Genomic DNA, 27,370 nt, shown 5'->3' on the forward strand with positions numbered 1-27,370 from the left:
TTCTGAGAACAATGGGTCTTTTAATTTCTGGTACATGTTTCCTCAGTTGGTTTGCCCAGTTGATTTCATACAAGGGACGCTATTGGCAGATGGCTGAGAAGCTACCCAACTTACTTTTCTCTCTCTCTTGCGCTGACTTTCTCTGATCCTGACGTAGGGGGTGTGAGCAGGGGGGCTGTTCGCACACCTAGACGATACGGACGCTCGTCTAAAAATGCTGAAAGATTATCTTCACGTTGCTATCTTCTGTGTGCAGCTGCTTCCTGAAGCGACATGCTGCATGGTGCTTCGCATACTTAAAAGCTCGAAGGGCACTTATTGATTTTTGACTGTTTGTTTTTCTCTGTCTCTCTCTCTCTCTCTCTCTCTCTCTCTCTCTCTCTCTCTCTCTCTCTCTCTCTCTCCCTGCTCCTGACAGAGGGGGTGTGAGCTGCCGCCTTCAACAGCTTTGTACCGGCGGTGCTTCGCATACTTAAAAGTCAAACAGCCCTATTGATTTGTTTGCTTTCCTCTGTCTTTCTGATAGACTCTGCTCCTGACGCGCACTCCTTTGAAGAGGAAGATATGTTTGCATTCTTTTAATTGTGAGACGGAACTGTCATCTCTGTCTTGTCATGGAGCACAGTTTAAACTTTTGAAAAAGAGACAAATGTTTGTTTGCAGTGTTTGAATAACGTTCCTGTCTCTCTACAACCTCCTGTGTTTCTGCGCAAATCTGTGACCCAAGCATGACAATATAAAAATAACCATATAAACATATGGTTTCTACTTCGCGGATTTTCTTATTTCGCGGGTGGCTCTGGAACGCAACCCCCGCGATGGAGGAGGGATTACTGTATAGATTTATAATCAGATCATCAGCACTGATTTTTTTTTGGATTTGTCAGACACTATCTTTTAGATCTTCTACTTAAAAATGACCTCTTACACAAGTATGTTTTGAGCAGTTTCATTTTTTTTCCTTTGAGGAGGTTGGTCTTATTTTACTTTTTTAGCACTATGGTCACTAGTTGGATTTGAACCAGCAACCTCAAGGTTTGAGGGCCAAAGCCTTAACCACTACACCTCACATTAAGTGTATTTGTGAAAGTTATGTTACAATTGGCCATTCCATTAGTTCCATTTGCCACATTTCACCCTCAGAAGGACATTTCTCTTTACCTCCAGTCTTCTAATGATTAGCTTGACTGTATTTCTTCTTAACTAAAAGTTTAGATGAGATAGCACTTTTCAAAGTGTGGATATCCTGTCTGCACATGGTGAATAACAAACATTTCAGGCAGAATGTATTCTGTCATACAGAGGGAAGATGACTTTATCAAATATATTTGAATTTAATGGAAAAGATAAAAGGGTCACTTGGAAAGCAATGCACCTGAACATAAAGGAGAGAACGACTGGCAGTTTATTTCCATTATTTTTCGTTTTAGTATATTTAAAGCTGTCAGTCTTGGATGGATTTATAATGGTAATCTTGAGGAAGCAGTCAAAAAGGGCAGCTTAATAAAGAAAATAAACTGTGAAATCTTCACAGCCAGGAGCTGAATGTTTCAGAATAATGCAATAACAATAAAAAAAAACTCAGCAATTCAAGATTGTACACAGCCATGTTAACTGTTTTCCAGAAATTCTGATCACGCTACTCATTGTCTGACTTCTGGGCATATCGGTTGTCACACAAAGCCCCACATTGAATGTGTAACCAGAATGCAGAAGCAGCTTTCTGGACATGACACAGAAGAAAGTCTATATCCTGAGAAAAAGGTCACTCTGACTTACACAGGGGAGCCTGATGACTGAAATAGGCTCAGAACAACAATAATGTGAGAAGGACGACAAAAGTAAAGCAACCAAAAAACAAATACAAAAATAGTAGAACAACTAAGAAAACATTTTGTAAACACCAGGGCTTGATTGTACAATATGAGTAGCCACAAATATCCTAATGGGAAGACTTACTCACATGCCCATGCCATGTATGGTGAAGGAAATGTATTCGATCTCCGATATTCCATAAGCTCCATGTTCCTCTTGCCTCCTGACACTACATTGAATATTCTATAAAGGAGTTGCTGCTCCTACTGACTCAGCTAACCCAAAAAAGGCCTTCACTCATACTTTAGCATTCATAGCTGCACTCAGGGCTGTGTAGAGGAGAGCCACCGAGCTCATCCCAGGATTTAACAGCATGTCCTACTCTGAGAGAATTAAACCTGCATGGATACCTAATCCAGGTTTTCAATATTCTCAAAGGCATTAAAAGACTAGATTCTGCAGAATTCTTTTAAGTAAATGGTGAATCAGCAGTGGAAATTAAGGGGAAGTCAATTTAGGACTGAATCAAGGAAGCACTTCTTTTCATTTTTGTGTCAATCTCAAACAAACTACCACAATGTGGAGTTGAAACAGTGGATCATGGCAGCCATTTAAGAAGTACCTGGATGGGAAATTGGGACAGCTTAGCTATCTGCTAAACAAACGACACTTTGGTTAAAGGTGTCTCCTAAATAAATTAATACTAATACTAATAATAATAATAGTGAATTTCCCCTTGGGATTAATAAAGTATCTATCTATCTATCTATCTATCTATCTATCTATCTATCTATCTATCTATCTATCTATCTATCTATCTATCTATCTATCTATCTATCTATCTATCTATCTATCTATCTATCTATCTATCTATCTATCTATCTATCTATCTATCTATCTAATAATAAGAAGAAGACCCTGATGGACAGAATGGTGTAATCTTGTTTGTCAACTGTCTTTTGTTCTTATGTTCTAATTCGAGAAAAAGCACAATCTACTCTATATATAGTGCAATATCTGCTAGTTAAGCAATATCAACATATGAATGGAAAATTTCAGCAAAATTGGTTATAAGTTACAATGTTTCAGATTTTTAAATGATGTCCTTGTGACTACCCCAGAACTTAGACTTATTCATATCCACAAAATGTGCTGAAAGGATGCACATTTCACAAACCTTTAAAAAGTTAAGATTTCATAACACTTCTATTAACTAAACAAACTAGCCTGATGGAGTGAATGGCTCCTCTTGTTTGTCAAATTCCTTCTGTTCTTATATTTCCTGTTTACTGGCTAAGTGGGTGCTACTCTGGGAATCATCATCTGCTGATTCTGGCTCTCTGTGGTATGGGAAATCTTGAGCCAGGAACCATACACAATTTCAAGTGTTTTCGAATTGTCGAATTGTCTTTTCTGTTCTTTGCATTTCATGCTACCTGACTTACCCTTTTTACACCACCCTCACCAACTGATACAGACTAACAAGCATACATCCATCCATCCATCCATTTTCCAACCCGCTGAATCCGAACACAGGGTCACGGGGGTCTGCTGGAGCCAATCCCAGCCAACACAGGGCACAAGGCAGGAAACAATCCTGGGCAGGGTGCCAACCCACTACAGGACACACACAAACCAAGCACACACTAGGGACAATTTAGAATCGCCAATCCACCTAACCTGCATGTCTTTGGACTGTGGGAGGAAACCGGAGCGCCCGGAGGAAACCCACGCAGACACGGGGAGAACATGCAAACTCCACGCAGGGAGGACCCGGGAAGCGAACCCAGGTCCCCAGATCTCCCAACTGCGAGGCAGCAGCGCTACCCACTGCGCCACCGTGCCGCCCAACAAGCATACAGTAACTACAAATTAACATTCTCTGTTATACACTTTTACAGGGGCATACGTCAATGTATTAACCAATAGTAGTTACTGTACCTAGTTGGGATGGTAGGCACCTGAAAAGACCAATTAAAACTTCATGCGCTCTCCAATAGATCACTTTTTTATTTTAAACCGTACCAAACTAATACGGCTATTGGATAAAACACATCCCCACATAGAGTGTTCGGGCTATTTATTCTACAGATCAGCAACCTCTTTCTCTCTATATCCGTTCTTGAAAAGGAAATAATTCTTTAGCTGCTGGCAGGCCCTCTTAGATCAGGGCCCCCACAGCAGCAGCCCCCCGTTGCACTGGCCCTGGATACATACTAGGTTGGTCTGGTGATCCGAAATTATCCTTGTATACAATAAGTGAGTGAGCGAATGCGTGTGTGTGTGTTCTGTGATGGATCAAAATCCTCTCGGGATACATTGTGGACCTTCATTAACCTGTAATGGAAAAATTACACCAACAAATGAATGGATGGATGGATGGCATGCAAAATAATCAGCACTTTCCCTTTCCTGTTACATTATGGTGAAGAGCCTGCAATGTTATTTCACCAACATAATAGAAATGAACCTCTTCATCTATCTTTACAATACAGTGGTATGATTGTAACCAACAGCCTATTACTATGGGGAAAGCTTTCAAACAGCTGAATACGAGATCTTTTCCTAAAAAAAAAATAAGGATCTTGTCAGTGCCCCCTAAGTATTTTTAGTAGCTTGGCCACATGAGGGGTTCATAGAAAATTTTTTTAAAAAAGACAAAGCAAAGAGAGCACATACGTTCTGCTATACAAAGCAGGATCTCCTATTATTCAGCTTCCAACTTCTTTTATGTTTTGCTTTTATTTTCTACCTGGCTGGCTACCCACACCTTCTTCTTTTGTCTGTTCTCCAATTATTTTTGACAATATTCATTTCTATTTTCTATTATTGCTATATCTCCTGTGATCTGTTATATGCATTAATGACTCCCTTTACACAAATGCTATCTTATGTTGTGGTATTTTTTAAAAAAACTGTTGAGTTCCCGTGAGTCACCCTAGTTTAATATTTCAAGGGAATAGTGTGAGATTTTCAGACAAACAATTACTTTAATGAAACAAGTATTGATACACAAGGATGCATTATAAACAAATCATTTAAACTACAAGTATACATCATCTATTAAAAAAATGAATTGGGTGAATAATTTCACTTCAAAGTAAAATTCTGGTAAACTACATAACTATTAAAAAATTCTCAATCACCTTTCAATGAGTAAGAAGTATCCATCCTGCAGATGTTCTTCCTGCTCTTGTGGTTATGTCCTTGAATGTGACTATAGAATCACAATAATGTGAAAAATAGGGGCAAACTAAGAATAAATCACAAGTAGGTCATTTCTGTGAAACTGCTTAGTCCTGAAAAGGGTCCTGGGGGCCTGCTAGAGCCTGTCCCAACTAGCACAGGGTGCAAGACAAGAACAAACCCTGGATAGGGTGCTAGTCCATCACAGGGCTAACAACCAACACACACACACCCACTCAAACCCTAACCACACACTAGATACAATTTAGGATCACCAATTTTCCTATAATGTCTTTATAGACTGTGGGAGGAAAGTGGATCACCTGGAAAGAACCCAAACAAACATGGTGAATACATGCAAGCTCCACACAGGGTGAACCCAGGACGCGAACCCTGGTCTCCTAACTGCAAGGCAGCACTGCTACTGCTGCGCCAAGTAGGTATGATAAAAAATAAGTTTTATTTAACAAATAAGTAGCAAGTTGAATAACATAAAATACTCAAACAAATAGAAATAAAACAAAAGTCTATTTCTCCTCTAAATAGGCCATAATCCCCTCTGAACACTAGCCTGTCAAAAGCATCTCCCTTCAGCTCCTGTATCTCTTACTAACTCTTGTCCTCATTGTTCCTCTCATCAGTGTAGCGCATGTCTTTCCTCTCTTGGGGATGCCATATTCCTTACAGGTCAGTCCAGTAGAAGCTTTAAAGCACCAGTCAGGAACCACTTCTAAGGTAAATGTCTTACTCACCTGTGGGGTGTGATTGTCCCCAAGAATCCCCATTACTTGTTTTTTTTAACATTTTATTGAATGTATTAAAATCAAACAACATTCCATACAAGCAACTCAAATTTTACAAAACTTGTTTAAAATCAAGTCAATCCCCACCCATGAGAAAGAGAGCTAGGTCAGCATAGTGAAACTTTAATAGTAGGAAAGATAAGTATCATAGATACTCGCGTATAAGTCGAAAAATTTATGCCTTAAAATTCATTCAAAAAAACAGAATCGACTTATCTGCAGGGCAACACAATTGTCCATAGAATTTGGGTAATGACATTGTATACTCAACGCTTCACGGTGTTAAGTCACCGGTCATCTGTCATTTCCCATGGTCTTTGAAATAATTATAAGCCAGCAATACTATTGCTAATTAGCTAGTTTTTTTCTAATTTCATTAAATAATTATTTAAACTGTGAAATACTTGAATTTGAGCATTAGCTTTTGCAGGTTTTGGATAACAAACATACCATTAGCTACCACGTGCAACCAGATTTGGAATCAAAAGAACCAAGGCAACGCACGCTATCAATGCGATGCAAGAGATTCAAAAAATTTCTCTGCCTACCTGTTTGTCTCATCTGAGAACATCAGGAGAGAGCAGCCTGAAGTAGTCCAGCAGCAGGTGATCTGTCGTGTCCAACAGCAAGCCATGCTGTCTTGTGAACTCCGGTAGCCAGTTCGGCTCCCACAGACCAATGTCTGGGTATTCCTCCCACGCGAACCTTGCCATAGCTGCATCGGCTGCGCAAATGCATTCAGCTGGCAGCCAATCAGCTGGCGTGGCATCAGCTGGTGTCCGATCAGCTGATGCCGGCTTCTCACTCTCTTGCTCGATTCCTGATCACTGTCAATAATATCCGATTCTGAAAAATCAGAGTCCAACTCAGTGATAATGTGCAAAACATCGTCTGCCGAGTGTTTTCTTTTCTGCACTCACTTTGCTCCCTTGTGACATATCGACGCCATCTTGCCTTTGTTTACATTTCGCAACTCATGCACACGCAAGGATTAGTTGCCGAGTCAATGAGTCTAGCATTTCTTCAAGCACAGAGGGAATGCCTATGACGTGACAGTGAGTTTTGTCGCCATTAACAGCTGATTGTTGCCCTCTATCTCTGATAGCTGTCAAGTTTTACCCTGGACTTATACACGTGTCATAACAAATTTCATAATTTTCAGCTTAAACAATACACTCGACTTATCTGCGAGATCGACTAATACGCGAGTATCTACAGTAAGTAAATAAATAGAATGAAAAGGGGAAGAGAATCTGCTTCCTCAATTTAAATTCTTCTTCTAAAATATTATTGATAAGATCCTGCCAGGTTTTAAAAAAAAAGTTTTGCAAAAATCCTCTAAGTGAGTACCGTATATACTCACATTTAAGTTCTCCCGCGGATAAGTCGGGACTTGATTTTACCGTATAAGTTCTGGTATTTTATAATGTCAGTCGTATAAGTCGAATGCAGAAAACTCATGCTATTGGTCCAAGAGATTATGATATGCCAACGCCCACCTGAGAGAGTAATCACAGAGCACACGGCCTTTTGTTTTCTATGTATTGTGCCTACATGACCACACGGTAATACCCAAACTATTCCGAAGTGACAATAGCACTGTTTTATGTTTTTTGTGTCTCACACCCTCATACACCTTTATCATAAGAACATCCCTTATCTATGATGGATCATTCATTCAGAAGAAAATATTAAGCTGGTTTTAAATTAAAACTGGAGAAAGAAATTGGTAACTACGCTGTTGCAACAAAATTCGATGCGTCTGACAAACTGATACGAGATTGGAGGAGACAAGAAGATGTAAAAAAAAAAATTAAGTGTTGCATTTTTGAAAGGGCGTATAAGTCGGGGTCTGATTTTATGATCGATTTTTCAGGTTTCAAGACCCGACTTATACGTGAGTATATACGGTATTTCATTTTTTCCAATTTCAAATAGTATATAACATCGGTTACCCAATGACTGAACAGAGGCGAGTTAGGATTCTTCCAGCTGAGCAAGATAAGTCTACGTGCCAGTAGTGAAGTAAAGGCAATTACAGTTTCTTTGTCATTCTCCACTTAGAAACATAGAACCCTCATTACTTTCCACTTAGAACTCCCAGACAGCAGCCCCAGGGTTTTCCTGCAGTCATGATTCACAGTGCACACCTAAGCGGGCAGGTAACCACCAAACCCCCAATAGCTATCCCTCCACAGTATCTAGCAGGGGCTCATATGCTGTAACCCACCCTACAATGTGTTTTGCCTCGGTTAGGTGTCTAGCATGAACTTCCAGTATAAAGAGGTGCTTTAACACACTTGAAACCATGAAACATTATACAGTACATGTTAAAGAGCAAAAAAATTGTGTGTAAATTGTACACAAACCAAAAAATATGCAAACACCACACTTGTTTAAAGAACTGATTTATAGTGGAAAAAATTCACACAACAATTCGTCAAATCGACAGCAGCAACTTACAGACTGTGACGGGTGTCCTAAGCACACTTTATAATGCTAAATCCAAATATGAAGACAGATTTTTTTATTAGATTTAGTTATTTTGTGATACTACCTTCATATTTTCATCATTTAATCTCATTGTGGGATAAAAATATTAATAAATCAATATTTAGTTTTCAGTTGAGTAATGGAGACTCAGCAATAAACACAACATGGATGACTGCTGCTTGCTCATTGACTCCTCAAAAGTGTCCGCTGGAAAGCTGTTCTTCTCCATAAAGGAAACCCATCCCTTTCTTTACTGATTTATACATGCTACTAAGATGAAAGAGTCATATTACACCAGGGGTCTTCAATCACTTCCACTTACATATTCCACTTACATTTCTGTTGTGGAGTGTTTACTAAAAGTAACTCCATGGTCTAATACAGCGGTCCTCAGTCACAGTCCTGGAGGGCCGCTGTGGCTGCAGCTTTTTGCTCCAACCCAATTATTTAATAAGAAGCACTTATTGCTCAAGTAACACTTCTGCTTCACTTGAGTTGTCTCGCTCGTTACGATTTTTAACCCTTTTTGCTTATTTTAGTCTTAAACAGCTGTATTCTTGGTTTTTAATTGCCCTCAGTTATCAATAACTTGCAAATGACAAAAGAGAGCAGCATTTCTCAATTTAGCTTGTTACCATTTACACCTCTGTGTGTATTGATCATGCACTATTTGGTTTAATTAAATACTTGGAAGGAGAGTGAAGAGAAAAATGTGAAGGACTGAGAATTGTTCATCCATTTTCGCCTTCAAGTCATTTGGATGATATCCTTAGAAAGGGGAAGAAAATCTAGGATATGAGAATGAACTGACATAGCAGAGTTAAAGCACTAACAAGCCATGAAATTAAATTATTGGCAAGAATTGCTTCCTAATTAAGCAACTGGGTTAGAACAAAAACCTGTAGCCAATGCGGCCCTATAGGACTGTGACTGAGGACCCCTGTATTAGACCATGGAGTTAATTTTAGTAAACACTCCACAACAGAAATGTAAGTGGAATATCTATGGAGATCTGAAGCCGATTGCACTTTTGCTTGGCTCACAGTTTGGTTAAACAAAATCCTGTTGGTGTGTGTGTGTGTTTGTAGGACAGTTAGGGACCAGAAGAAAAACTGTGGTTGGAAAGATTGGTCATAATGTTCCTCACTAGTTCCACAAAAAAAAGAACAAAAAAAATTGGGAAAACAGGCCACTTGATGACCCTGGGAAAGTTAACCTTCCTACTATACATGTCACTTTCTTCACCCTCCAGCTTCTTTTGTGAATTAGTTTTTGGCGAGGATTTTGAAAGCCATTAAGTGTTTAAAGAAAATAACTTCCTTTTAAAAGAGTCTTCATTTGTGGAGACTGTAGGCTAATGGAAAAGTGATAAGAATTGTAGCGCATTTCTCAACCAAAGCATGGCCAATTAATAAATGATATACTGGACAAATCCACTTTTCACCAAGTGTATGGCTGCTTTATAATATAATCGTTTAACAATAATCCACCTTTTTCAATTATTTGCATGACCAAATATGTGCTATATAGGAGGATTTTATACAGCACAGTATCACCGCTAAACTGTTATCTGATATTGTGAAGCCTTATTAAAATGATCTAAGGTACGGTTTTAAGAAGAGTTTAGATTTCAGTTTCAGAACAAATGCCTTTTTAAAATTTCACAGCACTGTGGATGATAACTAAATTTAGCCATTAGTATGTAAAAAATTGTTACATTAATCTGATAAAAAATTCTATTTCAATAAAAACAGTTAAGCATGAAGATCATTTTAATTTTTGTGTGAAATCAACTTGACAGCATTAAAGCACAGCAGATGCTTGAGTTTTAATGGTTCACATTTAATGAGAACATACATTTAAAGACACAGGTTTTACAATATTTTATTTAGCAGAATTTAGAAAGGGTGGCACATTGGCCAGGAGTTAGCACTGCTTTCCTATAGACAGAAAATTTTAAACTTGATACAATTCAGGGTAACTATTTTTAACCTGTGAATATTAGTGTAATCGCTAAAGAATGAGCCAAGTAACGGCAACTTAAAGCAGTGACACTCTACGTAAGTGGACATCTTAATGATCATATTGTAATTCAGTGGGGCAGGCGCTAATAGAAGGGGCGTGCAGGCTTCTCCAACTTTAATTAGCTCAAGCTTCTTAAAGTGTGATCTTCTAATGCTCGAGCTTTATAATGAACTGGTGACACCTCACCTGGAGTACTGTGTATAATCTTGGCTACAAAACAGACATAACAGCATAAGGTCAGATTATCTCGGGGCATATCGAGAGCTACCACAGCTATGCTGATGACACACAGCTGTATTTATCAACAGCACCTGATGACCCCGACTCTCTTGATTCACTGATACAATGTCTTACTTGTGTTTCTGAATGGATGAGAAGTAATAAATAAGGAGAAAACAGAAATTTTAGTGATTGACAAAAATAGATATAATGAGGGTATTAGAAATAAACTTGATCCATTAGGATTAAAAGTCAAGACGGAGGTAAAGAATTTAGGGGTAACTATTGACTCTGACCTGAATTTTAAATCACATATTAATCAGATTAATAGGACAGCATTTTTTCACTTAAGAAATATATCAAAAGTTAGACCTCTTATAACATTGCAAGATGCTGAAAAATTAGTTCACGCTTTTGTTTTCAGTCGACTAGATTACTGTAACGCGCTCCTCTCAGGATCACCCAAAAAAGACATCAATCGATTGCAGAATGCAGCTGCTAGAATCTTATCTAGGAAAAGAAAATCCGAGCACATCACCCCAGTTTTGATGTTACTACACTGATTACCTGTGTCATTTAGAATTGACTTTAAAATACTGCCTATGGTTTACAAAGCCTTAAATAATCTCGCTCCATCTTAAATTTCAGAATGTCTTACACCTTACACTCCAAATCGTAACCTTAGGATCTTCAAATGAGTGTCTACTTAGAATTCCAAGAGCTAAACTTTAAAGAAGTGGTGAGGCGGCCTTCTGCTGTTATGCACCTAAAATCTGGAATAGCTTGCCAATAGGAACTCACCAAGCTAATATGGTCGAGTACTTTAAAAAACTGCTAAAAACACATTATTGTACCATGGCTTTCTCATAGCTTCATTTTAGTTTATTCCTGATGCTATGTATATTCAATTAATTATCATTATTATTCATGGTGGCTCCACAATCTATACTAACCCCTACTTTCTCTTCTGTTCTTTTTCCAGTTTTCTGTAATGGCGACCTGCGCCACCACCACCTGATCAAAGCACCATGATGTCCTTACATTGATGGATTAAGGGCCAGAAGTCCACATGACCATCATCATCAAATTCTTCTATGTGAATCCTGAATATAATAAGAACTGATTGAGGTCATTGATGTTAGGTAGAATGCCTAGAGGGGGCTGGGTGGTCTCGTGGCCTCGGAACCCCTGCAGATTTTTTTTTCTCTAGCTGTGTGCAGTTTTTTTTTGTTTTTTCTGTCCTCCATGGCCATTGCACCTTTCTTTTATTCTATGTTAATTAGTGTTCCCTTATTTTAATTCTTATTTATTTTGTCTTTTTTTTCTTTCTTCATCATGTAAAACACTTTGAGCTGCATCATTTCTATGAAAATGTGCTACATAAATAAATGTTGTTGTTGTTAAAAAAAAGTCTACAGAAGAGTGACCATAGGCTGAGTCCAGGGCTACAGGTGATGAATTATGAGGAAATATTAAAAGAGCTGAGCCTTTACAGTTTAAACAAAAGAAGATGAAGAGGAGACATGATTGAAGTGTTTAAAATTATGAAGGGAATTAGTCCAGTGGATCGATATGGTGACTTTAAAATGAGTTCAGCAATAACATGGAGGCAAGGTTGGAAACTTAAGGGTAAATTCTGCACCAACATTAGGAAGTTTTTCTTCACCAACAGAACCATAGACACAATGGTATAAGTGACCAAGTATTATGATAGACAGTAGGACTTTAGGGATTGTCAAAACTCAACTTGTTATATTGGAAGAATTAAGTGAATAGGACTGGCAAGTTTTATTGGGATGAATAGCCTGTTCTCGTCCAGATTGTTCTAATGTTATAAAAAAGAAGGAGCTAATTCATTCCTGATAAAAAAACGTTCATAAATGAATTTTCATAACGCAGACACCTATTTACCCTTACTTTAAATAGGAAATATTTTTAAGCATTTTCATTAACCTGCATCTAGTGCTGTAAGCAGGTCCTCCAACTTGCAGGGAAAACTTGGGGGTTGGTGGCAGGATTGGCACTCCAGCCACCTTAAGAAACCTCACCCTGTTCCTCATTGACATTGTGGTCAGCAACACAGGAGCGCCACAGGGGACTGTACTTTCTCCGGTCCTGTTCAACCTATATACATCGGACTTCCAATACAACTCGGAGTCCTGCCACGTGCAAAAGTTCGCTGATGACACTGCTATCGTGGGCTGCATGAGGAGTGGGCAGGAAGAGGAGTACAGGGACCTAATCAATGACTTTGTTAAATGGTGCGACTCAAACCACCTACACCTGAACACCAGCAAAACCAAGGAGCTGGTGGTGGATTTTAGGAGGCCGTGACCACTCATGCACCCCGTGATTATCAGAGGTGACTGTGTGCAGATGGTGCAGACCTATAAATACCTGGGAGTGCAGCTGGATGATAAATTAGACTGGACTGCCAATACTGATGCTTTGTATAAGAAAGGACAGAGCCGGTTATACTTCCTTAGAAGGTTGGCGTCTTTCAACATCTGCAATAAGATGCTGCAGATGTTCTATCAGACGGTTGTGGTGAGCGCCCTCTTCTACGTGGTGGTGTGTTGGGGAGGCAGCATTAAGAAGAAAGACGCCTCAAGCCTGGACAAACTGGTGAGGAAGGCAGGCTCTACTGTAGGCATGGAGCTGGACAGTTTAACATCTGTGGCAGAGCGACGGGCGCTCAAAAGGCTCCTATCAATTATGGAGAATCCACTGCATCCACTAAACAGTATCATCTATAGACAGAATAGCAGCTTCAGCGACAGACTGCTGTCACCGTCCTGCTCCACTGACAGACTGAGAAGATCGTTCCTCCCCCAAACTATGCGACTCTTCAGTTCCACCCGGGGGGGTAAACGTTAACTTTATACAACGTTATTGTCTGTTTTTACCTGCATTGTTATCAATCTTTAATTTTATATTGTTTTTTGTATCAGTATGCTGCTGATGGAGAATGTGAATTTCCCCCTGGGATCAATAAAGTATCTATCTATCTATCTATCTATCTATCTATCTATCTATCTATCTATCTATCTATCTATCTATCTATCTATCTATCTATCTATCTATCTATCTATCTATCTATCTATCTATCTATCTATCTATCTATCTATCTATCTACTCTTCAGGCCCCAAAAATTAAGAAATAACACTAAGCTACATGAGAATTAAGAGATATAGTTCAATGATAATATTAGTCAGTAAAATAAACCCTAATAAAGCAGTGCCCTTCACTAAATCATACTGACTCACAACAGACAACAGAAAGGAAATGAAAATGACCAGAAGAATCAAAAGTCAAAGAACAGACTACAAGTCAAAACTGGCAGTCATGAAGATCTGTCATCAAAGCCAAAACACGATCAGAATATTTGGAGTAAAAAACAATAGCAGGTATTTGAAAAACCCGAAGGACTGAATAGTGATCTGTTAATGCAGTGTAATGAGCTTTATCTGCCAAGCTCTGATACCCTAGAAATGCTTGGGGTGACATTTGTATCATCGTCAGATTGACATCACAAATGAGTCCACACTAGGGAATTCTGGGCAAGATCTCCATGGAGACGGCAAAAACAGAAACTTATTTCTCAAAAGTGTAAGCATGGAAGAAAAAAAAAAACCTTCAGTACATGCACAGCTTGCTGTGTTCTTACTTACACTTAATTTTTTGCACTGCCACCAGGATGATCTTTGACCATTTTTCCAAGGCATTAAGCAGACCGAGTGTTCAGGGCAGGTGTGAATTTTGCATGTTTTCCCAAGATTTTGCTTGGGGTACTCACACCACAAGATGAGTAGGTTCGGCCCATTCTCAGCTCCAAATTAGCCCAAAGACAAAATGTGTCCTGTAATGGATGGGTATTGCATCTCACATTGATTACCATGTTATGCCTAATAGTGTTGTAGGATTGCTACATTTATGTTGTTGTATTGATTGATGCAAATAAAAAAATAACTTTTGTATATAATAAAATTCTTTTTTAATACAGTGCACTGAAAGAGATAACAAATTAGAATTGTGTATTACCTTGATCAAAAGGTTTCCCAGGATTCCATGCTCCTGGTTCCTGAAAAAGAACATATTTAAAATGAATCTACAAATGGCACATTCGTTTATTACAAAATAACAGGGACAAGCAGGCAAAACACATACTGTAAATACTGCACATACATACATATCAGAAATTTCAAAAAGAAATAAATTATACAAACCTCCACCTCCTAGAAATGGGAGCAGCATTAAAATATAAAAAAAAAATGATAATCAGAACTTAAATCATCACAATTTTGTATGAAACAATTTCGTTAGAAAAACATGCTCATTAATGTTACATTTATTTATTTTTTAATAATAAAGAGAAAAACTAAACAATACTGTGCAAGAATTTTTTTGGTAAAATGACGCTATATAAAGCCTACCCCATGAGAACCATAATTCTATATCATTTTATTCTCAGCAATCACAGGCACTTTGTATGGTACTCATTCTTTAAGGGTGATTTTTTAATCTGTGATTACAAAATTTGGAAACACTTATGAGGGATATGAAAAGGGCAGTGATATTGAGCTGTGGTTTCAGGACCCTTAAAAGACAAGCCACAAGCCTGGTGCGCCCCGTAACATTTCCTGCAAGTACACTAAGGTGCCAGAGAGGTTCTTTAGCGTGATCACATAGGGGAACCATTTTTGGTTTTCAAAAGACCCATCCACATGAAGGTTCCAGAAAGAACTTTTATTTATATAAATCTGTAACCGACTCTATACAGTGAATAACCTGGTAACAGATTTGTGAAATATCAGTAGGTCTTGATTTGAAAAGGACTCGTGTTGCACACGTCCAGTAACGCAAGCTAAGTCCACTTTTTCTGTTAGTCTACTGTAGACCAGGGGTTTTCAACCTGGAGCCATATGGCCCCCTGGGGGCCACAGGATATTCCAAAGGGACCACAGGTGAAAATTATGTAAAAGGGGGGCCATGACATGAAATTAGGGGGCCAGAGAAAGATGTGGGAAGCAAAGAAAACAGAAGTGAAGTGACTATGATTCCCAGTGGATGAATTGCTCTGTGGCAGCAACGTCGCTTCCACTTCCATCTTCCACCCAGTTCCTCACTCCAACCCCCATGTGGTACTCTGGGGTGATTTCAGTATCTCAGGTGCGTGGCTGCAGCAGTGCTAGTGCTATTTCTTCCTACGAATATCACAGGTATTTTAGCTCTTGTTTTTGCCATTCCTTTCACAATTGCTGTTAAAATAATTGCTTAACTTTTATTTTCAATTTGAGAGTTTATCTTGAAATTAGGAATGCACCTTTTCCAATCAATCTGCACATTCAAAATTTATAATAGACTAATTTTGCTAAATATTAAAGAATGCAAACATTTCTTTTAAAATTTGCATATTTCATTAAAACTAAAAAAAGAAGTTCTCTGGACATAGCCTTTCAAATTTTTTGTCTTTGTTGAGATATTCTAATAGGGGATTTCATCTCAAATCGTGAAAAGCATGTATATTAACCATCACCAATTTGACTGAAAGAAATATGTGAGACCCCCATGTCTGAAATGAAATTACCAATATTCGTTTTGCGAAATTCATACCAGTGTCGTGGTAATACAGAATCAGGTTTCAGTAGTGTGAATTATTTACTGAACCAAAAGCAGAATCGTCTTAACATATTGGACAGAGGTGATCTTCGGTTATCCCTCACAGCAATAGAAAAGGATTTAAAAAACCTTGTTTCTGGTCATCAAGGGTCACATTGATCGAGAAATACTTAAAGTATAAATATTTGTATTTTATAAATTAAGAAATTATTGTATGTAATTTACATTGTAATGTAATAAATTGCCCCTCCTTTAACCGTCACCTTATCGTGGTGGAGGGGTTTGCGTGTCCCAATGATCCTAGGAGCTCTGTTGTCCGGGGCTTTATGCCCCTGGTAGGGCCACCCAAGGCAAACTGGTCCTAGGTGAGGGATGAGACAAAGAGCGGTTAAACAAACCTCCTATGAAGAAAAACAATTTTGGACGGCGTTTTCCCTTGCCCGGACGCGGGTCACCGGGGCCCCACTCTGGAGCCAGGCCTGGAGGTGGGGCTCGATGGCGAGCGCCTGGTGGCCGGGCCTGCACCCATGGGGCTCGGCCGGGCACAGCCCGAAGAGGCAACGTGGGTCCCCCTTCCCATGGGCTCACCACCTATGGGAGGGGCCAAGGAGGTATGGTGCAGTGTGAGTTGGGTGGTGGCCGAAGGCGGGGACCTTGGCGGTCCGATCCTCGGCTACAGAAACTGGCTCTTGGGACGTGGAATGTCACCTCTCTGAAGGGGAAGGAGCCTGAGCTAGTGCGCGAAGTTGAGAGGTTCCGGCTAGATATAGTTGGACTCACCTCGACGCACAGCTTGGACTCTGGAACCAATCTCCTTGAGAGGGGCTGGACTCTCTACCACTCTGGAGTTGCCCCCGGTGAGAGGCGCCGAGCAGGTGTGGGTATACTTATTGCCCCCCAACTTGGAGCCTGCACATTGGGGTTTACCCCGGTGGACGAGAGGGTAGCCTCCCTTCGCCTTCGGGTGGGGGGACGGGTCCTAACTGTTGTTTGTGCGTATGCACCGAACAGCAGTTCGGAGTACCCACCCTTTTTGGAGTCCCTGGAGGGGGTGCTAGAGGGCATACCTTCTGGGGACTCCCTCGTTCTGCTGGGAGACTTCAATGCTCACGTGGGCAATGACAGTGAGACCTGGAAGGGCGTGATTGGGAGGAATGGCCCCCCTGATCTGAACCCGAGCGGTGTTTTGTTATTGGACTTCTGTGCTCGTCACGGATTGTCCATAACGAACACCATGTTCAAGCATAGGGGTGTTCATATGTGCACTTGGCACCAGGACACCCTAGGCCTCAGTTCGATGATCGACTTTGTGGTCGTGTCGTCGGACTTGCGGCCACATGTCTTGGACACTCGGGTGAAGAGAGGGGCGGAGCTGTCAACTGATCACCACCTGGTGGTGAGTTGGCTTCGATGGTGGGGGAGGATGCCGGTCAGGCGTGGTAGGCCCAAACGTGTTGTGAGGGTCTGCTGGGAACGTCTGGCAGAGCCCCCTGTCAGAAGTAGCTTCAACTCCCACCTCCGGCAGAACTTCGACCACATCCCGAGGGAGGTGGGGGACATTGAGTCCGAATGGGCCATATTCCGTGCCTCTATTGTTGAGGCAGCTGACCGGAGCTGTGGCCGTAAGGTGGTCGGTGCCTGTCGTGGCGGCAATCCCCGAACCCGCTGGTGGACACCGGCGGTGAAGGATGCCGTCAAGCTGAAGAAGGAGTCCTACAGGACCCTTTTGTCCTGTGGGACCCCGGAGGCAGCTGATAGGTACCGGCAGGCCAAGCGGAATGCGGCTTTGGTGGTTGCTGAGGCAAAAACTCGGGCGTGGGAGGAGTTTGGGGAGGCCATGGAGAATGACTTTCGGACGGCTTCGAGGAGATTCTGGTCCACCATCCGGCGTCTCAGGAAGGGGAAGCAGTGCAGTGTCAACACTGTATATGGTGGGGATGGTGCGCTGCTGACCTCGACTCGGGATGTTGTGGGTCGGTGGGGGGAATACTTCGAAGACCTCCTCAATTCCATTAACATGCCTTCCAATGAGGAAGCAGAGCCTGGGGACTCAGAGGTGGGCTCCCCCATCTCTGGGACTGAGGTCACCGAGGTGGTCAAAAAACTCCTTGGTGGTAGGGCCCCGGGGGTGGATGAGATACGCCCGGAGTTCCTCAAGGCTCTGGATGTTGTAGGACTGTCTTGGCTGACACGCCTCTGCAACATCGCATGGACATCAGGGACAGTGCCTCTGGATTGCCAGACCGGGGTGGTGGTCCCCCTCTTTAAGAAGGGGGATCGGAGGGTGTGTTCCAACTACAGAGGGATCACACTCCTCAGCCTCCCTGGAAAAGTCTATTCAGGGGTCCTGGAGAGGAGGGTCCGTCAGATAGTCGAGCCTCGGATTCAGGAGGAACAGTGTGATTTTCGTCCTGGTCGCGGAACAGTGGACCAGCTCTATACCCTTAGCAGGGTCCTGGAGGGTGCATGGGAGTTTGCCCAACCAGTCTACATGTGTTTTGTGGACTTAGAAAAGGCATTCGACCGTGTCCCTCGGGGAATCCTGTGGGGGGTACTCCGAGAGTATGGGGTACCGGCCCCCCTGATAAGGGCTGTTCAGTCCCTGTACGATCGGTGCCAGAGCTTGGTCCGCATTGCCGGCAGTAAGTCGAACCCGTTTCCAGTGAGAGTTGGACTCCGCCAGGGCTGCCCTTTGTCACCGATTCTGTTCATATCTTTTATGGACAGAATTTCTAGGCGCAGCCAGGGTGTTGAGAGGGTCCAGTTTGGTGGGCTCAGGATTGGGTCACTGCTTTTTGCAGATGATGTTGTCCTGTTTGCTTCATCAGGCCGTGATCTTCAGCTCTCTCTGGATCGGTTCGCAGCCGAGTGTGAAGCGGCTGGGATGAGAATCAGCACCTCCAAATCCGAGACCATGGTCCTCAGCCGGAAAAGGGTGGAGTGCCCTCTCAGGGTTGGTAGCAAGATCCTGCCCCAAGTGGAGGAGTTCAAGTATCTCGGGGTCTTGTTCACAAGTGAGGGAAGAATGGAGCGTGAGATCGACAGGCGGATCGGTGCGGCATCCGCAGTAATGCGGGCATTGCATCGGTCTGTCGTGGTGAAAAAGGAGCTGAGCCGCAAGGCGAAGCTCTCAATTTACCAGTCGATCTATGTTCCTACCCTCACCTATGGTCATGAGCTATGGGTAGTGACCGAAAGAACGAGATCGCGAATACAAGCGGCTGAAATGAGTTTCCTCCGCAGGGTGTCTGGGCTTTCCCTTAAAGATAGGGTGAGAAGCTCAGTCATCCGGGAGGGGCTCAGAGTAGAGCCGCTGCTCCTCTGCATCGAGAGGAGTCAGATGAGGTGGCTCGGGCATCTGATCAGGATGCCTCCTGGACGCCTCCCTGGTGAGGTGTTCCGGGCACGTCCAACCGGGAGGAGGCCCTGGGGAAGACCCAGGACACGCTGGAGGGACTACGTCTCTCGACTGGCCTGGGAACGCCTTGGGATTCTCCCGGAAGAGCTAGAAGAAGTGGCCGGGGAGAGGGAAGTCTGGGCATCTCTGCTCAAGCTGCTGCCCCCGCGACCCGACCTCGGATAAGCGGGAGACAATGGATGGATGGATGGATGTAATAAATTGGTGGTAATAAACCATGGTAGCGCTGCTGCCTCACAGTAAGGAGACCTGGGTTCGCTTCCCGGGTCCTCCCTGCGTGGAGTTTGCATGTCCTCCCCGTGTTGCGTGGGTTTCCCTCGGGTGCTCCGGTTTCCTCCCACAGGCCAAAGACATGCAGGTTAGGTGCACTGGCAATTCTAAATTGTCCCTGGTGTGTGCTTGGTGTGTGTGTGTGTGTGTGTGCCCTGCAGTGGGCTGGTGCCCTGCCCGGGGATTTGTTCCTGCCTTGCGTCCTGTGTTGGCTAGGCTTGACTCCAGCAGACCCCCGTGACCCTATGTTAGGATATAGTGGGTTGGATAATAACTGACTGACTGATTGTGTTATAATAAAACATGTTCTATTTACAAACAAAACATTTAAATAGCTACCTTTCTACTGGAAAGATAGGGGGGCCACAGGAAGAAACGAGGCCGAAATGGGCCATGGTTGAAAAAAGGTTGAGAAATCCTGTTGTAGACCACCATTCACTAAAGATTTCATTTTTTTTGTCAAAGGTATAGAGGTCAGTTCCGTACACTTTTAGTATCCAAGACTGGATAAAAGTGGTGCTGTTGTGTGAGTCTTACAATAAAACGTTTTCCTGGTAAACAAACTTGCTAATGGTATTTAGATCTTTGATTTTTGCTTAGTGGTTACATTTTTGATGACAGATTGGTTTAAACTTTAAGTTGTGACTGCGGCCTATTTTGAAATATGTTTAATTGCCTGATCATCTTCAATAAAAATTCTCACTGTCTCATTCCAAGTCAGTACAATTAATACATGACACAAACGACTCAGAATAGCTGTATAAAGAATGACGCCCCTTGAGTGAGCATGTCGTGAGTGACATTATACATATTGCAGACTGCAGCTGCACAATGCTGAGTCATTTCGATTTCATTCTGCACATAGATTTACACACAGGGCCAATGGCCCAAGAGTTATTGTGGACAGGCCCAGCTGAGACATGTGCTGTCCCAGAATAACAGGGAAGTAGATAGATAGATAGATAGATAGATAGATAGATAGATAGATAGATAGATAGATAGATAGATAGATAGATAGATAGATAGATAGATAGATAGATAGATAGATAGATAGATAGATAGATAGATAGATAGATACTTTATTAATCCCAAGGGGAAATTCTCATTACAAGTAAGACGTAGTAAAGAAAACAATCAACTTTCTGAGGATCCAAAAACATTAAGTCAAATCAAACTCAAAAAGCTAGTAGCAAAGGTCGTTAACAAAAAGGGAATCAGAGGTTCAGTGAATGCAAAAAGGACTGGGGGGATTAATCCGGAAATTCAGACAGAGAATGGGCCAAAAATGACCCTTTTCGTAACTTGTGTCGAGGTTGTGACCCACGTGGCCATGCCAATACAGTAAAGTTACAAAGTGGCATCAAAACAAACGGTAATTATGAATGTTGTAAAATAAATTTAAAAACAAAAGTCCGAAAAAAAATGGATATTAAAAAATACTCCTGGGATTTCAGAAGCTTTTAGAAGTAAAGGGAAAATGTTAATGTTAATTTACAGTATTATTACTTATTATTTGGCTGATGCTTTTATCCAAGTCAGCTTGCAAAATTTGAGATGCCACTGGTTACATTTCCTATTTTTCCAAATGGAGCCCAGGCGGGTGAAGTGACTTGCTTATGGTCACACAGCCTCAGCACCTACAATTTGGCTTAACCACCATGCCACACTGCCTCAGTAGGCAAAACAAAGCTTGGAATGCCATGTTCTATGATATTTGCATATTTATTCAACATTAACACGACAGTAATGCACTATCATTTAGTTTTATTTAGCAAACATACATTCGTTTTCCATATTCACATCTTAAAGATCATGGCTGTGGGGAGCCAGAGCCTGTTTCTACAGCAATGGTGGCATCAACTCCTCACAAATGCACTCATTACACTGAACCAATTAGGAGTCACAAACGGGGGGGTTGGGATTCTTTTTTAATAAAGCATTACGTGGGGTCTTTTTTAACTCATATGTCCCCTTACATGTTCCTTCTATGATCCTTTCCACCTCTGTGACTTTCTCTGCCTAGCAACCCTTTTGCTTGCTGGGCAATCTGTCACACCATGTAATTGTAATTTAAAGTAACTGCTCTTATAGCCTAACAAGCCGTTCACGGTAAGACAAGTGTTCAATGGGAAGTGTGGGGGGCAAAAGCTCTTTATTGGTGCCACCCTTTATGAAGTTGTTACTTTAGGGCACTGCAAACATTTTAAGTTTAAAGGGACAAGTAACATTTCATTATTGGAAACTATCTAAAACCAAAACTAAAACTAAATATTGCAGTGCTCCATTTTAAAGGGTACTTTATTGATCTGATTTGAATGACGTTAAACATGCATTGCCTATTCTTTCAAGAAGAATAAACCACTGAACTAAAATGAAAACACTGCCACTTTAATATTTAATATTTTGAAACCAATATAAAAGCAGAGTGTGTTCTGGCATACCAAATGTAATATAGCTCTGAAGACAAACATAAAACACCTGTGTCCATATATTTCTAGAGTCTCTTCAACCAGCAGAATGGCAAAGTCTCATATTCCCACCTCACTGCTCCAGAGATCTTAGTTAACATCTATCTCTGACAATATGAAGCCTGAATGTTCTCCACCAGCCTGCTGGGGTTTCCTGTGGCTTTCTCCCACATCCTTTGGTAATGTTTCTTTAATTGAAATAAATTCTACATAAAGTAGAGACAGCATTGCTGTGAAGATAAGTATGCTGTATGACTGTCAACTGGGATTCCATCCAGGTTTGTTAACTATCTTGGGTCAAATGCTGCTGAGATAAACTTAATTTCTGTATTAATATTAGTGGACTTAGTGTAATCAGGAAATAAATGGATGGATGGATGTATGGCTGTCTGGCAATTGTTATAGTTTGTCAACAAGGAACACACTTGTAAATAATGTAAATAATGGAGGTGACCAGGGGAAAAAAAGTCAAAAGTGCTAGCAAAAAGATCAATACTGATGGTCAATTTTATTCACTAAAACTCATCTGAAAATCAATAATCAAAGCTGAAGCCAAAACAAGAGTCTATACCATTTTTCAAGAGCGCAAACCACTACCATGCAGAGATCCACAAACTTGGATGAATAGCAAGTGTTCATCATGAAGTTTCTGTCTACGAATGTGGATATACTCAACCTCATACCTCCAGGTTGACGGCCTAACAACGTGGCAACAACAATTCCACTGACAAAACAAAGATGGTGTCAGAAAACAATGCCAAAATACGCTACAAATAATGTACAAAAAATTAATAGTGACCATAACAGGAACACTGCAGTACATTTTGAATAGCCCACTTCATATTCCACAGGAAAACAAGCTGTGATAGATTTGTTAGGTGGCACTGTGACCTCCTCCTTTGAGAGGTGTCATCGTTTCACGTAGGTCCTGCCTATGACGCTCTCCTCCTGGTGCTTTTTCAACTTTACCTTGCGTAGTTTAAGTAGGATCTTGTTTTGTTCTGTTAATCCTTTGCTTTCAGCTTGTTAAGTTTATGACTTGCGGCTTTGTGTCTGTGTTCAGACTTCCTGCCCCTTTCTAGGTCAGTTTAATTGGAATTAATTATGAGTCAATTATGTAATGACGTGTCTTTAATAATGAAAAGGGAGTAACGCTTGTAGGCATCACTCTTGTTTTAAGTCTTGTTTGGCTAGCAGCTTTTCTCTCTTCAAATATGTCTCCTTCTCAGATTAAGGTTCTGTTTATCTGTTTGTCTTAGGTCACTCAATCAGGGTGTGTTCTTTACATTTGTGTCTGTTTTGTTTTATTCAATTTCTCCAGGTCTCTGCAGAATTTTTATTTTTAATTTTTAAGTGGGGAGTTTTACAGTCTCAGAAATTTAGGTGGGTTCCTTTAGAGACACTGTCAACTTGTCCATAATATATCATTGTCAATCTCGCTTAATTCAGTTCAAAATCACAAGTAACCAGAAGTCTATACCAATACCAATAATTCTGATTACACTGAACAACACATTTTTCAAAGGTTTTGCTTCCTGAACAATTTGTGGCAATTATGATAGGCAGCTACAAGCCGAACACAAATATAACTTTCCAAATGAGTGTGTCATGCAGGGATTTGGAGAAGCATGAGTTTAAATTGTACTGAACTTAGCATTTTTAATTGCTTAATGATGCTGACACAAGGAGGCTCTGATTGGGGTTCTTTAGAGATTGAGCGGTAAGTATGATTGTGTGGGCTTGCAAGTTAAAAAACCAAGATCCAGGCCTTTACTGAACTCTTAGGCACAGCCATCAGCAGTGTGTCTGTCTGTGGAGAGAGTGTCGACCTTGTTGAGATGTTTACTTACCTTAGCAGTGACATTCACGTCTCTGGTGACTTTTTCTATGAAGTATGTAGATGGATTGGGAGAGCATGGGGGGTCATGAAGTCGCTGGAAAGGGTTGTATGGTGCTCCTGATATCTCTACAAAAGGATGAAGGTCCAAGTCTTTAGAGTCCTGGTGCTTCCTGTCTTGCTATATGGTTATGAGACATGGATGCGATCCAGTGACCTGAGATAAACACTGGACTCCTTTGGTACTGTGTCTCTTTGGAAAATCCTTGGGTACCGCTGGTTTGACTTCGTGTCGAATGGGCAGTTGCTCACAGAGTCCCGAATGAGGCACCATTACCTGTAGTATGGCCATGTGACAGGATTCCCCATGGATGATCCAGCTCGCAGGGTCCTCATTATTGAGGACCAGAGTGGCTGGACCAGGCCAAGGGGACACCCACTTAACACCTGTCTGCGGTAGATAGACAGTCATTTCCAGAGGGAAGGACTGGACTGTGTGTCTGCCTGGGGTGTTGCCAACCAGGATCCAAAACTATTTTGTTGTTTGGTGCATGTGGCAACGTGCTGTGCCAGTGCATGCTCTCCAACCTGACCTGACCTGACCTGCTGATACATTCCATTAATTCAATTAAGCTGAAAATGTTTTGTTGCACATTTTCATTTCTTTTTAGCATCTGATGCTTCTCGTTTCAGTGTCCAACATTTATTGACCACCACGGAAGGATTCTACTTGCTCAGATACTGCTTTTCCATCATTGCAATATCCTGGTGAAATGTTTCGCCATCTTTGTCACTGACTGCACCAAGATGAGCAGGGAAGAAGTCCATGTGTAAATGTAGAAAAATGAATCTTCTGTGACATGTTCTCCTTCATGGTTTTGTATGCTTGGACCATGTTATAAATCAGCTGGATGTGTTTTGGAACTCAGTAAATGCCAAGAATATTCTCAGCAACATCCTTGAATGCCTTTCATGTGATTTCCTATGGAACCACTAAGCAGATCTTCGAAATGCTTGTCACTGATGACGTGTCTGATTTGTGTCATCAGTTATTTGTGGAAACGTCGGTCTCAAATATTGAAATCCTTTGTTTATCCCTGTTTATCACTTTCATGAGAATTTTAAATCAGTTCAAGTTTTATAGGAAGGGGAGACAAAAAAAATCTTTGCTGGTAGTTTATGTGTCACAATTTTTTTTGTCCTGGAACCTGCACCTGACTTTGAGTTAGTTGTCTGTGCCTGTCAGTAGGATGAGTAACATCAATGTGAGAAAGAAGCACTGAGGCTCATGGTTGTTTTAATGAAAGGATTATAGCCAGCGTTTTAGCCTCGTTTTTATAGATTTATTAATCGTTATTTATGGACTTTAAACTTCCACCACATTCACCTGTAGTATGGATACTTTATTCAATGAAGATCACACTATACCATCTGAACACTTGTTTGTTTAAAATAAAAGCACAAAGCAATTTGCACCTTCCCTTGCTACGGTATGTGTCCTCATTGCACAGCTTATCCTCGGTTATGACTATTGATAATGCATGGGCAGTGACTGTGAAGCCACCCCGGACAGTTACATACGCACAATCTCACAACTGTCATGGCTGCCATAGGTGCACCTACTAAATCTGTTTCTTCTCCTACTTCTTCCTCTTCATCTATGCCCACTTCTATGAGGGGTCGATGTTCTTGATCAACCTTCTCCTCATAGCTTGGTCCTGTACCTCTTCCCCATACTTTTTACTTTATCCATCAACCTCCTCTTTGGCCTCCCTCACTTTTGCTTCTCCTCTACTTCCTTTCCCATCACTCTTTTACAAACATATTAAGATGTCCATGTCACTTCAGCCTAGTTCAAAAAAGTTTTAGAAGTTCTAATTCAAAGGCCCATTTACTAAATACGTAACACTTTGACGTTAAAGAGTCTTTTTCTGTTGATCAAAAAAGCCAAATTAAATCCACTATAATAATAATTCATTACATTTATATAGCACTTTTCTCAGCACTCAAAGCGCTATCCACACAGGGAGGAACCAGGAAGCGAACTCACAATCTTCCACAGTCTCCTTACTGCAAAGCAGCAGCACTACCACTGCGCCACCTAACAACATTTTGTTGTTATATAGCAATAAAATGTGAAATCCTCTAAGGAGTTAATTTTATAGTCACTGTATATTTTCACACATCTTGAGAGTTTATTTCCACTTACATTGCAAATCTCAAAGATCCTTAGTTGTCTAATATATGTAAGTGTGCATTTGTGTGTGTGTGTGTGTGTGTGAGACCTGTAATGGGCTGCCATTCCTGCCTGGGCTGATTTCTGCTGGCTGCACAACATTGGCTCTCTACGCCCCAACACTGGAATTGAAGGCTTAAAAAAAAAAAACTGTCAGCCAGTTCTCCTGCAGAAGTCTCATTTGTGTGACAGGACGAGGTGTTATTGTGTGCCTGAGTTTCAAGCCTTTAGAAAGCTTTGCATGCCTAGCAGTTCATTTAAAGGTGACATTCAGAGTTCGCGCAAACACATCCTGTCATCATGATCATCAAGCATCACTATCACCTAAAAAGCAGAACTCATTGGAAAATTTTTAAGGTGACCTAACACGAGTCCATTATTTTTAAAAACTACCAAAAAAAAAAATCACGATACATTTCCTTTCATCAGACATACAACAAGAGAGTGTTACAACAGAAGAAGTTTGTAGGACTTGAAAGAGCAACACTTTACACAGTCTTGCTTACTTCAAAGGAAACTGGTTTGTTGCATGAAGAATAGATTTTTTCAACACTTTCAACAGACATTTTTCTGTCTTGCAAAAAACAGAGAAAAACATTTTTTTATGCTTTTGTCTCTTTTTATAAATACCCCCCCCCCCCCCCCCAAAGAGTGCTAAGGTAAAAACAAACAGATGCATTCAGCGGATATGCTTTTCTTTTTTCTATATATTAAGATGCTTCTCAAGACCCAGAGGGAAGAATTGTGGTTAGATGCAAACCCAGAGGAATTCATACAACAGTAAGTGAATTAAATGTAGGATCACATACTCACTAAATGAAAGAAAAACCTTTTGTGCAAGATATTTTCTGCCGAATTTCGACATATGCAAATAATAAAAAATTTTACATGGCATATGCTAATACATTGTAACTTGCACGGAAAGCATTTTTTTTAATCCTACCACAATAATTTTAGATTCACCCGTGACCTCTTCAATT

At 41.1% G+C, this 27,370-nt stretch overlaps 1 protein-coding gene across 1 annotated transcript in view; it reads right to left on the reverse strand.

The window, feature by feature from the left end:
* Positions 1-27,370, reverse strand: part of spock3 (SPARC (osteonectin), cwcv and kazal like domains proteoglycan 3) — a 409,772-nt gene that overhangs the window by 217,696 nt on the left and 164,706 nt on the right. The window contains exon 3 of the mRNA XM_028804996.2: positions 14,584-14,623. Coding sequence (XP_028660829.1) covers positions 14,584-14,623 — 40 coding nt within the window. The remainder of the gene's footprint in view (positions 1-14,583; positions 14,624-27,370) is intronic.

Source organism: Erpetoichthys calabaricus, chromosome 7 (assembly GCF_900747795.2).
Source record: "Erpetoichthys calabaricus chromosome 7, fErpCal1.3, whole genome shotgun sequence".
Taxonomy (NCBI): Eukaryota; Metazoa; Chordata; class Cladistia; order Polypteriformes; family Polypteridae; genus Erpetoichthys; species Erpetoichthys calabaricus.